We start from the raw sequence: 12434 nt of genomic DNA on the forward strand, positions 1-12434 counted from the left end.
CTTCTCTAACAGTTCTGTCTTGTCTTCAGGTGAAGGCTTATGCTCTGGAAGTGATACAGCTTTGGGTATTGGAAGCATTTCAGAGGTTTAATTGTGTCATGCCCTGATATGATGAAAATGTTTACTTTTGTGCTCCTGACAGATTTTAACCTCTTCTAAAGGCTGTTTTCCTGATGTGGTACAAAGATGGTGTATGTGGAAAGGGAGGTCACAGACAAGGAGACAACAATGCTGTAAACCACGCAGAGAACGCTTTTTGTCTTTCAGTTGTTTTTTGAGATCATGAATTTTATATTCTCTTGGTCTGATGATCATATTCATATTCAAAGTCGTGACTTTGCTTCCAAGAAAATGCAGAGTGCCAAGAAGTGGCCAAACACATAGGAAGTTAAGAGATGTGGTGGGAGAATAGATGCCCAAAGGAGTGTTGATGTAGAGAACTAGGACAGACAGGCAGGGAAGGGAGATAGGTAAAGCTGGAGTGCTGCAGAACAGGAAGGAGGCAGGATATGAGATATGCTGGCATTTTTTCGGTGTTGGGGAAAGAGGGATCTGGTGTTACAGCTCCTCTCTTTTGGAACCTTGAAATCAACTGCAAATCTATTACTTATTCTGGACATGGAGATCATGAGATACATGATGACACTTATTTTCTTTGAACTGTGGAGAAATTGAGTGGATTTATAACTCAGGGCACAAGTTGCCTGGCTCCTTTTGCTACTTGCCCTATAGGTCTCTACCGACCTGATGTTTTATGTCACGTTTAGGCAGCACTGAGTTTTTCCTGTGTGATGGAAACTTCTGGTTAGTAATTAATTTTATCTTACCTGAGTTCATATATGATTTGAAACTCCTCCAAATGGAGTCTTTGCAGGGAACTGATTAAAATTTATCTGTACAGAAGCTCCCATCCCATCAGAAGTGCTCCCTTTCACTGTGAGCTCCTCATCAGCACTGCCATCCACTGACGTATGGAAATAGTTTTTGTTTGTTTGTTGCCGTAGTTTAAATGTCTTACACTGCCATGTTGGGTAGAAGCTGATGTACTTCGCACCCCTTCCTCTCCACTAAATGGCTGAACAATAGAAGAATACTTTTGAAAAGGAACCGTGTCTGAGTGCTTGACAGAACTGTGCCTGAGAGATAGCAAGGAGAGGTAGCATGTTGGGACTGGAGATGAAATGTCAAAGGACGACCAAAGTCATCTGGGGTTTTCACAGCCCAAATCCTCTTGGGCACTCCACGCAGTGGTTGCACCACCTGGCAGCTGTTTGAGAAATGCTCTGCACAGGTCCCTGCATGAGATGTGCAGTTAAGGTCAGGATTAATGCTGAATTTCCATGTAAGGTTATGGTCATGTCCTCCTACTTCCAAGTTTTTGAGTGGGTTGAAGCTTTCTCAGGATAATTGAATTACTTTAGGGAAGTTTTGATGTGGGGAGAGATGAATAAATGCACTGTATTAGTTTCACTGATAAAATCTTTTTTCCTAGGACTAATGGCAGGTATAGGCTTAGTGTGTGTTCAGTGGTAGAAATAGAGCTAGGGTTAGTTTTAGGTTAGGACTGATAGGGATTAGTAATGGGATTAGGGTGACTATGGGATTGAGATAGACTAAATATTTGGGCCTTTTCTGATGGAAACAGTTTGTATATCCTCTGCATGCTCAGGTGAAATTTGTGACCACGGGAAAACACTTTGGGGTCATGCAAACAACGGAAGTAAGTTTGCATTAGGAATTAAGTTTTGTTTTGTGGGTATAATTCAAATGCAGACCTGTTGCTCCAGCACTTCCCTCTTTGTGAGCAGGGAGCTCACAGCTCAGCTCATGTGTCCCACGCTTGTCATTACAATGCTTGGCTCTGGCCATCCTTTTTAGCTTCAAAAAGATTGTTAGTGAATGTGATCTTTCTGGCACCAGGCAGGGAGAGGGGATATTCCACCATAGTCTCATCTGCCCAGTGCGTGATACCTGCACAGGGTACTGCATCTTTGCAGCTGGGGTTGAACTCTTGCTTTGAAAAGGTCTTTTTCCTGTGGATGGGTACATCAGAATGGATGGAGAAGCAGTACCCAGAAAATAGCAGGCTAAAGAAGGATGAGTGTGCTGAGAGATAGCTGGTGAAAGCCTCCCACGAATCCAGAGATTAGCAGTGCTGTTGACTCTGCAGGAACAGATAAACACAGGATGCCATGACTCTGCTGAATGCTCCTGGGGCCATCAACACTCTCAGGCAGCCAATGGCCAGCTGTGCAACCAGGATTATATCCAAGAAGGGAAGAGAGCAGCTGGTCTGTGCTGACATGCAGTATTATACCTGGTGCAAAAGCAGACCTTCTGGGGGACCTTTCAATTTCTTCCTAAAAGCCTCTGGCACATCAGTGAGACTCTGCTCCTCAGCCAACAGGCAGCACTGGTCTTGCTGTTCCCATGGGGTATGAGTGACACCTTATTTTGTGTCCGCCACAACAGCTTGAGTCCGTTAGCAACACCAGTGAGGGTAAGGTCTTCTAGTAACCAGTGCCCTTGGTGGCTCAGGGCAGGGGTTTTACAGCAGTTGGACACCATTCCCATGAAACCCTCAAGAGACAGCACTGGGAAGGAAACAGATCCTCAGTTTGGGAGGAGTGGTTACAAACATTCAGAATTTTGAATTCAAGATAAAGCAGATTATGTCTTTAAATGGACATAAGGACACTCAAATCATTATGCTAATGTGACACCTGGACTGCAAATCATATTTTTGTCATGTTGAAATATGAAATGTTGGACATGTGGGGAGTAGATAGGTAAGTCTTGCTTAGTGCAGCAGACTGATGGGATATCCTGAGAAGGGCCATCCTACAGGAGAGTCACAGAATTGTAGGGGTTGGAAGGGACCTCTAGAGATCATCGAGACCAACCCCCTGCCAAAGCAGGTTCCCTACACCAGGTCGCACAGGTAGGCGTCCAGGCGAGACTTGAATATCTCCAGAGAAGGAGACTCCACTACCTCCCTGGGCAGCCTGTTCCAGTGCTCCGTCACCTCACCGTGAAGAAGTTCTTACGCACATTCGAGCGAAACTTCCTATGCTGCAGCTTATGTCCGTTTCCCCTCGTCCTGTCTCCACGTACCACTGAAAAGAGACTGGCCTCACCGCTATGGCCGCCACACCTCAGATATTTATAAACCTGGATCAGGTCCCCTCTCAGTCGTTTTTTCTCAAGGCTAAACAGGCCCAGCTCACTTAACCTTTCTTGATAGGGGAGATGCTCCAGGCCCTTCACCATCTTTGTGGCCCTCCGCTGGACTCTTTCCAAGAGATCCCTGTCTTTTTTGAACTGGGGAGCCCAGAACTGGACACAGTACTCCAGATGAGGCCTTACCAGGGCAGAGTAGAGGGGGAGGATCACCTCCCTCGACCTGCTGGACACGCTCTTCTTAATGCACCCCAGAATGCCATTGGCCTTTTTGGCCATGAGGGCACACTGCTGGCTCATGGCCAACCTGTCGTCCACCAGGACGCCCAGGTCCCTCTCTGCAGAGCTCCTCTCCAGCAGCTCATCCCCCAGCCTGTATTGGTGCATGCAATTATTCCTCCCTAGGTGTAAGACCCTATGCTTGCTTTTGTTGAACCTCATGCGGTTTCTTACTGCCCAGCTCTCCAGCCTGTCCAGGTCTCGCTGAATGGCAGCACAGCCTTCAGGCGTGTCAGCCAATCCTCCCAACTTCGTACCATCAGCAAACTTGCTGAGGGTGGCCACTATCCCCTCATCAAGGTCATTGATGAAGATGTTGAACAAGACCGGACCCAGCACAGACCCCTGGGAGACACCACTGGTTACAGGTCTCCAGCCAGTCGTGTACGGGATTCCCCGGTGACTGCGTAACGCACTAGATGGAGGAGGTTACAAAAGAGGCAAAGGAAAAGCACAAGTGTGCAGTGGCAATAGTGGCAAGCTGAAGTTTGAAGATGCCAGCAAAACACCAAATGAGAAGCGCTCTGGGGAAATATATTGCAGAGCCAGACCAGGTTTGAAGATGCGAGTGACATTCAGGCTGTGTGTTTGGCTGACAGCTGACACCTGAGTAGCATCGAGCAATTGATGCGCCTCGCCCCTTCGGAAGCCACGCTTAAAGGCAACGAAAAGTTCTGCTGTCACCTCTGTGCCCTGTAGAGGCACCCCGGCAGACAACCTGGCTGTGCTCAGATTCATTTCAAACGCGTGCAGGACGCACACCCTGTGTTTCATGTGCTGCTCCCCACGGGCCGTGGAAAGAAGTGCATTTTCAAAAACACCACTACGTGGGGCAATTAATTGTTCTTGATTACGTTAACCTGAAGGCGATGGCTATGATGAAACACTACTTGCTTTGCTTTGCAAGAAAATTTCTTTTAAAGTTTGCTTGGCAAGCACTGTATTAGAGGACAACAGAGGGCACTGAGGGTTTACTGAGAAGCAAGAAGAGGCTGTCCTTCGCAGCTACTGCAGAGAAATGCACTTTTCAAAGATTAATTATTGTTTTTTACTGGAAAAAAAAAAAAGAAAATCGCTTTTAGTGTAAGGTTCTTCCACTGCATGCAAGGCTTGAAACTTCGCTGGCAGGGGATAAACCGGGATGTTGCTGAAAGCTCCACATGAGGGCAGCTGTCACCACTTGTCTCTGTAAGCATGCTGCTTCCTCTCAGCAGCATGAAGTGCTGTTTCAGAAGTGCAGCAGCAGACACTGCCTGGCACGTGTGCTTGCATATGACTTGTTCTATTTCAGCTTCCTCAAACAAACAAGACTTCACAAATCAGTTGCAGAGCACTGTTGTTCCTGAAGCACTTTGCCAGACCCTTGCTCAGCTGCTACCCTAATAGGCCTGCTCCTCAGAAGAGATGCAGACACAAAGCTGAAGGATAGAAGTAAAGGTAGATCCTGGCAAATCTGCGTGGCTCTTGCTATGCTTCAGTTTCAGCCTCTTTTCCACTCCTACCCACCTGAATTTGCAAACTGCTATAAGAATATGTTTTAAAACAGTCGAAAGTTTTGTCTGGCTGTTTGCAGCCCCCCGGTGCCAGGACATGGTGATGCTGCTGGGGGCAGCTGTGGGCTGCCTGCTCACACACTGCCAGAAACAGTTTGGGCCACGCAACATCAGAGGGGTTTTACAGCTAGAGTCAGCTTTAGAGGTCTTAAGAAAGTTAGAACTGGTAGAGTTCTGCAGCAGAACCAGCCTGAAGCTAGCTGTGGGCCAGCACTCTTGTGGCTTAGTAGGAGGGGAACTGCCTGGAGTTCCCAGCCTTCCCTATACTGTGTTATTTACAGTGAAAACCCCAGAGCACAGTATGGCAAATCGGAGCATGGCCAGTCCCACTGCAGCATAAAACACTGCTGTAATAACTGCTTGCTTCTCGATGGCCAACATGTAATTTCTTCTAAAGACAGGTTCTGCACCACGAGGGTTGAGATCATATTCTGTGCCACTCTGCATTGAAAGGAATATAGAAACACTGGCTTATACCCAGAAAGTGTCAGCTTTAGCTGATAGTTCTGTACAGGAGTAAAGCTAAAGAAAACTCCAAATGAGCACAGTTAGAAAACACAGATGTGCTTTTTTTTGCTTTTTTTTTTTGCTTTTTCTTTTTTTCTCTTTCTTCTTTCTTCTTTTCTCTTACGAAGACTGTAGTGTCCTTCTGTGACCTGCTCCTTCACCTGAGGGATTCTCACTTTGATTTAGGGGTGGTAGAAAGCAATCAGAGCTCCCCATTGCCCCCCGAGACCGCCCAGGTGATGGGGATTTAAAACTGCAGACAGAACCCACCGATCATCCTAGAAGCAGAGGACAGAGCAGCTTTGAGGACCCTCTGGATGGCAGTGCAGCCCCCTGCTGTGCCTGCCACTCCTCCCAGGCTGGTGTCACCTGCAGCCCAGCTAGGGTGCACTCTGCCCCAACATCCCGTCAGAGGAGATGTAGAACAGGACAGCACACAGAATGGACCCCTGAGGTGCTCTGTCTGATACTGCCCTCCGATTAGCCTTTGTGCCACTGATCACCCTCTGGGCTCAGCCGCTCACCTTTGCTGTAGGTCAGTTTTTCAGGTCAAGGCAAAACTCGAGCTCACCATCGCCACTCTGTGACAATCACAGACAGCGGCCTCCCGGAGGTTAAAAGCTCTCTTTTGGAAGAGCTGGGCTAATGATTAGTACGGGCAGCTGGCAGGAGATGCTGAGGACCGCAAACACATAGCCGACCTCCAGCCTAGGGCCAACCGCGCTCGGACAACCGCACCGGGAAACAGCGCGGAGGAGGCTGGGCTGGGCTGGGGGAAAACCCGGGGAGACCCAGAGCGGAGCTGCGGCAGCCGCACCTCGCTCCCGGCGCTGCCCCGGCCCCGCCCGGTGCCGCCGATTGGTGCGGAGCGGCTCGCGGGGCGTCGGCGCTGATACAAAATGCGCCGCGACCGCCTCTGCCCCATCGGAGCGGGTCGGGGAGGTAAGTGTTGGTGCGGCCGGGATCCCGCTCCTCTGCGGCCGGGAGGGAGCCTGTTCGTGGGGCGCTGCGGGCTACGCGATCTCTCGGTAAGCGGTCTGTTGGCCGCCAGCCCGGGACCGGCTCCCGAGGCTTTGCCCGGTGCGCGTCCTCAGCCCCTCACTGCCCAATGCTTCCCTGCAGCCATGTCGGACGAGCTGAGCGATCTACTGCGGGAGTTCGATGAGGTCGTCGAGGGCTTCGATAGAGGCCCTGCGAGTCAGTATGAGCGGCACTTGGAGGAGGTGAAGAGAAAAGCGGGGCACAACGTGTACGACAGCGGCATCGATGAGCTGGAGAGTGAGTGTGGGGCTGCGGGGCACGGTGGTGTTCCTGAGGGTGGAATCGCTTTGAGAGCTCTTCCATGATAAAAGACGAATTTTTCTGCTGGTTCAGCCCTTGGGCTGCCTGTCTGACCCGACTCATGTGGGCAGGATGAGTAATGCGGTGTCTGGGAGGACTGTGGTTATGGCTGGGTCCTGGTCCAGGGGCTGCCAACATCTGCTGGTACTGCTTCTGCAAGGCTGTTTTGAGAGAACAGGGAAGATCATGCCCAGCAACCTACAAGCATTCCTTCTAGCCAGGGAGGAGCGGACTGTCTGAACAAGTGAGAAAGTAGCCCAGAGTCCTGTAGTGTGCATGGGTTCGGTCCCTGGTTCTGCAGTCTGTTTACTGGGTGCCTCTGGCCTTGGGCAGTGAATGATGCTTTTGCACCCACAGGTACCAGCACATCCCCAGCAAGCAGCTTGAACTCCAGTGAGGAAGATCTCAACACCCACACTGGTCCTTACTCCTCTAAAGGTAAGGTGGGAAGGTCTGTCTGAAGGGCTGTTTGCCAGGGTTTCCCTGCCCTGCACTGGGAGGTGTTACAAGCAAGTGAAGGAAGTTCCGTGCCTTGTAGGTGGATCACTGTGCTGCCACAGTCATGCTCCCAGAGCCTGGGTATGAAACTGGGAGCAGAGAGGATGGGGTTGGTGGGCTGTGAGGAGACGGCTAGTGGAGGTGTGTGTCTGTAGTCGGTTAGCTCTGGGAATTTCCTTTCCATGCTGTCCTTGGGTAGTGTTGTTGTTGTGAAACCTCTTTCCCAGAGCTCTGCCAGCTCTGATCTCTGTGCCCCTCACCTAGATTGGAGGGATGTTGGTGGAGGGGAGTAGGATGAGAGGGCTAACAGTGTCTTTCTATCTGCTAGCTAAGCTTGGAGACACGCGGGAGCTGGAGGAGTTCATTGCGGATCTGGACAAAGTATTAGAGGGTATGTATGTGGTTCTGTCCACCAGGCTTTCCCACAGATATGGGACAGCCTGTGACATTATCAGTGTGGTTTCTGCAGAGCTGGCTGTGCTCTCACACTGGTGTGGAGTTGGGATATGACTTTTTTTTCATATCTGAATATCATTACTGCGTGCTTTCAAGCTCTTTCGAGTGAGGCAGCAATTCTTCTGCGTGAGTGTCTCTGGTACCTCCCAGTTTCCCCAGCTATTGAAATGGAGATGGCAGTACTGCCCTCGAGGAGAGCCCTAATGACACATGCCTATTGGAAATATCCCATGAGGAATGTGAGGGTTCTGGCTGATAAGTTCCAACTAGCACCTGCCTGGGGAAAGGCCCATTGGACACACAGACAGTGAGCAAGTCTATCAGAGTAGAATGTTGGCATCTGCAGAACAGAAATCAATTTGGATGCTGTGTGCAGTGGTGGAATGGGGAATTCCAGCTGTCTGAAAGCACAGCTGGGTTGTGATATTACTCTGCAGATGCTCCCCTTACTGACACAGGGCTTGGCTGCAGGTGTCCCTGAAGAGAGTGGTAGTGTCATGCTGAGTCTCTCTGGCTGACTTTCTTGGGCAGCATTACAGTATTGTGAGGTTGGCACTAGCTGGGGTAACTGAAGCATGGGGGTCATCTTTTCTATTCTCGCCCTCCCCAGTAGGTCTTAGGTCCCAGTATCTGTTCCCATCAGTCAACTCATTTTGGATATGCAGAAGGGAGGGGAAGGAATTGTTGCTTCTGCTGGCCCTGAGTAATACTTGGAGTTAGTAATGAGAAAAGGGAGCTGCAGCCCTGACTGCAGGTTTCTGCTCTAACTCCTCTGCAGGTGATTCTGGGAGCAGGCGTGGGGATATCCACTGTACTAATGCATCCCCTCCAGCTATGGTCTCACTACTTTTCTATCTCATTGCTTGTCCCATAGAGATGTGAGATGTGGTTTCGGTGGAAAGTTTGGAGAAGGATCCACAGCAGATACACCTAGTGCCTCTCTGATGTATCCAATGCTTCTGTGTCCCTGCCATCCTGCAGCTGAGTGGGTAACAGCTCCTCTGTGCCATGACATGCTACTTCATGCCAGGGAAGGACAATCCCAGCCACAAAAATGGACTGATCCTGCCTCGACAGCTGCTTCTTGCTCCAGCAGCGGGAGAACTGAGATGTGTTTCTGGTGCTTTGGGGTCGGGGACAGCTGTGCTTGTGCCAGTCTCATGGCACTGGCAAGCTTAGGCCTGTATGTTCAGCTCTGCATGTTCATGGCACCCCCAGCCAAGGAGAAGGAGGGGCTCCCCAGAACCTGGGGCTTGGCAGGGCAGGCTGGCATAAAGGCAGTGGGAGCCTGAGGGTGGTCCTCAACATTATTGTGGACACAGTCATGGAACAGCGCTTTCATCCTTGCCTTGGGCCTGCCACGAGGTCTGCTGAGGTCTGCTGGCTGGCAGCTGTGAATGATGATATGGTCAGCTCTGCTTTAATTGTTGGGCTTCAGTCTGTTTCCATGTGCAGGACAGGACTCTGCTGGCACTAAGATATGAAACCCTCTTGGTGAGGGCATCAGGCTATGCCCTGAAAGAGGGGCTGCTGACCAAGTGGATCTGGGGAGTTTATCCTCTGGATTCAACAGTGGCATGATGGTGATATGGGTGAAGATCAACTAGCAGTGCTTCACTGACACCTTGGTGTCCTCTCCTGGTTCAGGAAGCCTGTTCCTGCAGCAGTATGTCAGCAGTGGCAGCCATTGCTGGCCTGTTGCTTCTCATGGGTATCTGCAAATAAGCCCCCTGCCTGGACCCCAAGTGCCTCTACCCTGACTTCTGCTGACAATACTGTAACAATGATGATGTACACTGTACAGTTAATATATTTTTATGAATGGGATTTTAAGTCTCAGTGTTTGTCTCTGTATTTTTGTCCTGTTCTTGTGAGCTTACTTCATCTCTGGAGCTGCCTGCAAGGAGACACTTCTCCCAGCCCTGGGTGCTGCCCATGGGCTATGAGGGGTTGGGGATGCTTAGAATGAGTTAAGTAGCCTTCCACTGGCTGAAGGCAGGTGGGAGACTCCAGTGGATCCCCTGGTCATCTGTGTCCTTGCCTGGGCTCAGGTTGCCTGTGACTGGATGACCCAGAGCATAGGGTAGGTTCTGTTGCTGTTGGATTTATCCCTGAGCTCCTGCTGTCTATGGGACCAGTCTTTGCTGTGCTGTTCCTGACAGAATCTGACAGAACTGCAGAGGTTGTAAGGGACATCTACAGACAATACACCCCCATTAAAGCACGTTTCACAGAATCATGGAATGGCCAGGATTGGAAGGGACCTCAAGGATCATGAATCTCCAACCCCCCTGCCATATGCATTCCCTTTTAATACTAGACCAGGTTGCCCCGGGCCCCATCCAATCTGGCCTTGAACACCTCCAGGGACAGGGCATCCACAACCTCTCTGGGCAGCCTCACCACTCTCCCTGTAAAGAACTTCCCCCTAAATCCAGCCTAAATCTTCCCTCCCTCAACTTAATTTCCCCTTGTCCTGCAGTTATCTACACTTTCAAAGAGTTGATTCTCCTCCTGTTTGCAGGCTCCCTTTAGGTACTGAAAGGCTGCAATGAGGTCACCCTGCAGCCTTCTTTTCTGCAGGCTGAACAAGCCCAGCTCCCTCAGCCTGTCTTTGTAGGGGAGGTGCTCCAGTCCCCTGATCATCTTTGTTTCCCATAGTAGGTTGCAAAGATAGGTCTCCAAACAGGTCTTGAATATCTCCAAAAAAAAAAGAAACTCCACAACCTCTCTGGGCAGCCTGTTCTAGTGCTCTGTCACCCTCACCTTAAAGATGTTCTGCATGTTTGTGTAGAATTTCTTGTCTTCTAGGTTTTTTGCCATTGGTCCTGGTCCTACCATTACACACTGCGGAAAAGAGTCTGGCCTTATCCAACTGCACTGATCAATATCAATAGTTTATAAATATCTAGATCCCCCCTCTGTCTTATCTAGGCTGAACAGATCCAGGTCTAACAGTTTTTCTTCGTGTGGGAGATGCTCCAGGCCCTTCATCATCTTTGTTGCCCTCTGCTGGCCTCTTTGTAGGGCCAGCAGTGATAGATGGACAGCCTGAAGGAGGGTGGCAACATCTGCTGGGGAGGCTTTAGGAGTGTCCTCTGCTGTGATGCTGCTCTCTGTATCCTGAGGACTCAAACCTTCTTGCTGCTTTGTGTTCCGCTGGGAAAGTGCCCTACCTTGCTGGGACAGGGACAAAATCCAGTCCCTGAGAATGGGGCTCCCTGGAGAAATTTCAGGAGCTGGCAGAGGGCCTGGCTGCTCTAGCAGGGGGTGGATCCACCCAGCTGCACTGGCCTTGCTGGGGAGGTGGAAAAGAATGGTGGGGCATGAGCAGCTGGAGGGCTCATCAGCAGCTATATGAAGGGGCAAGGCACATAAATTGCAATTGCAGCTGCTTGGACATCCCCTCAAGTGAACTTGGGGGGGAGGGGGTGCTGAATAGAAGGAAAGAGCCTGAAGCAGAGTACACTGTGTTCCACCTCCATGTGTTAGAGGAGATGAGATGCCTACTTTACCCTAATGGTACGTTACGGGGATTATTTCTTGACTGCCTTAAAGAAATGAAATAAACAAGATTCCTTGCTGTGAAGCCAGGTTTGCAGCTGTGGGTTTATCCCCACTATGTTTGGCAAGGTGGGGATGTCTGTGGATAGTGTTGTACAGAGGCTGCTCTAGGAGTTCCTTCTTGCTGGAGAACAGGCCCTGATGTTTCCTTTGGTTTTCCCCTCTGTAGAAGCTACCCCTTGGTCAGCACAATGACCAGGAGGGGTGTAGGGATATGTGGAGAGGCCCTGCTTGCCTCAGCTGATAACACTGCTCTTCTTCCCCTGTGACATACTTGTTCACTAGGGCCATGTGGAACTCTGTTGCAACTGTCTGAACTGGAAACATGACAGCTTCCTTCTCCCCTTGGTTTGCAGAACAGTGACAGTGGGGCGACTGGTCACGTAACTGATTAGTTTGAAGTCTAACTGTCTCAGAATTTTGAACAAATGCTAATCCTACAAAGTGAACACCTGGGGAAGGATAGGAACGTGGCTGCAGCTTCAGAGGTGTCCCAGCAGAGCTTAGCAAAGGACAGGCTGTGTGTGGGGTTAGTGTGTCATCACTCACTTCATGCTGTGAGATGTGTCTAATGAGCTGCTATGTGGACCCCTGTGCCTTTAAAGGGCAACCAAAAAGAGAGAGGGTGAGAACAGTGTGGTAGAACTGAGGGCAGAGATGATGCTCAATGTTCCTGTGATGCTAGCACGGGGCAGGGCCGGAGCACCCCACACTGTGGGGACACTCATCCCACATCAAAAGGGGCAGAGCAGCTGGAGCTGCTGGGACTCTCCATGTGCATGTAGGGGATGAATGGTGATGTCAGTGACTGTAATGTCATTTGGGACATTTTTTCCTCTCTGACTCATTCTGTGCAGGAGTTTCACCCTTGCAGTCTAACTTTGAATCTGATATTTATTCCACCCACAGCCGTGTGCTCTCTATTGCTTGCATGCTACCAGTATGTGGGGGAAAAGTATTTTTTTTAAAAGCTCACCCCTGGCCCTGTTGGCATCATGGCCTTTGGCTGGGCAGCCACAATGCTGAGTGCTTGCTTGTGGAAACCTGCGGTACCAC

General features: G+C 50.2%; 1 protein-coding gene across 2 annotated transcripts; it reads left to right on the forward strand.

The window, feature by feature from the left end:
• Window positions 1-6313: 6313 nt before the first annotated feature.
• LOC100541155 (regulator of cell cycle RGCC) lies at window positions 6314-9647 on the forward strand. 2 transcript variants are annotated; one of them, XM_019618203.2, is made up of 5 exons: window positions 6314-6461; window positions 6642-6797; window positions 7218-7298; window positions 7687-7749; window positions 8689-9647. In XM_019618203.2, the coding sequence occupies exons 1-5, from the start codon at window positions 6419-6421 to the stop codon at window positions 8694-8696; spliced, it is 351 nt and encodes a 116-aa protein (XP_019473748.2). In that variant the 5' UTR covers window positions 6314-6418; the 3' UTR covers window positions 8697-9647. The 2 variants fall into 2 exon arrangements, with proteins under 2 accessions (XP_019473748.2, XP_010713565.1); XM_010715263.3 differs by having other exon boundaries at window positions 6402-6547.
• The last annotated feature ends 2787 nt before the right edge of the window (window positions 9648-12434 follow it).

The sequence above is a fragment of the Meleagris gallopavo genome, chromosome 9, assembly GCF_905368555.1.
Source record: "Meleagris gallopavo chromosome 9, MGAL_WU_HG_1.1, whole genome shotgun sequence".
Taxonomy (NCBI): Eukaryota; Metazoa; Chordata; class Aves; order Galliformes; family Phasianidae; genus Meleagris; species Meleagris gallopavo.

Excerpts from the sequence above, each read along its gene's own strand:
- LOC100541155 (XM_019618203.2), top strand. The coding sequence starts at position 6,419 with ATGCGCCGCGACCGCCTCTGCCCCATCGGAGCGGGTCGGGGAG. Across the intron at positions 6,462-6,641 it reads CATCGGAGCGGGTCGGGGAG|CCATGTCGGACGAGCTGAGC; the intron begins GTAAGTGTTGGT and ends GCTTCCCTGCAG. Across the intron at positions 6,798-7,217 it reads CGGCATCGATGAGCTGGAGA|GTACCAGCACATCCCCAGCA; the intron begins GTGAGTGTGGGG and ends TTGCACCCACAG.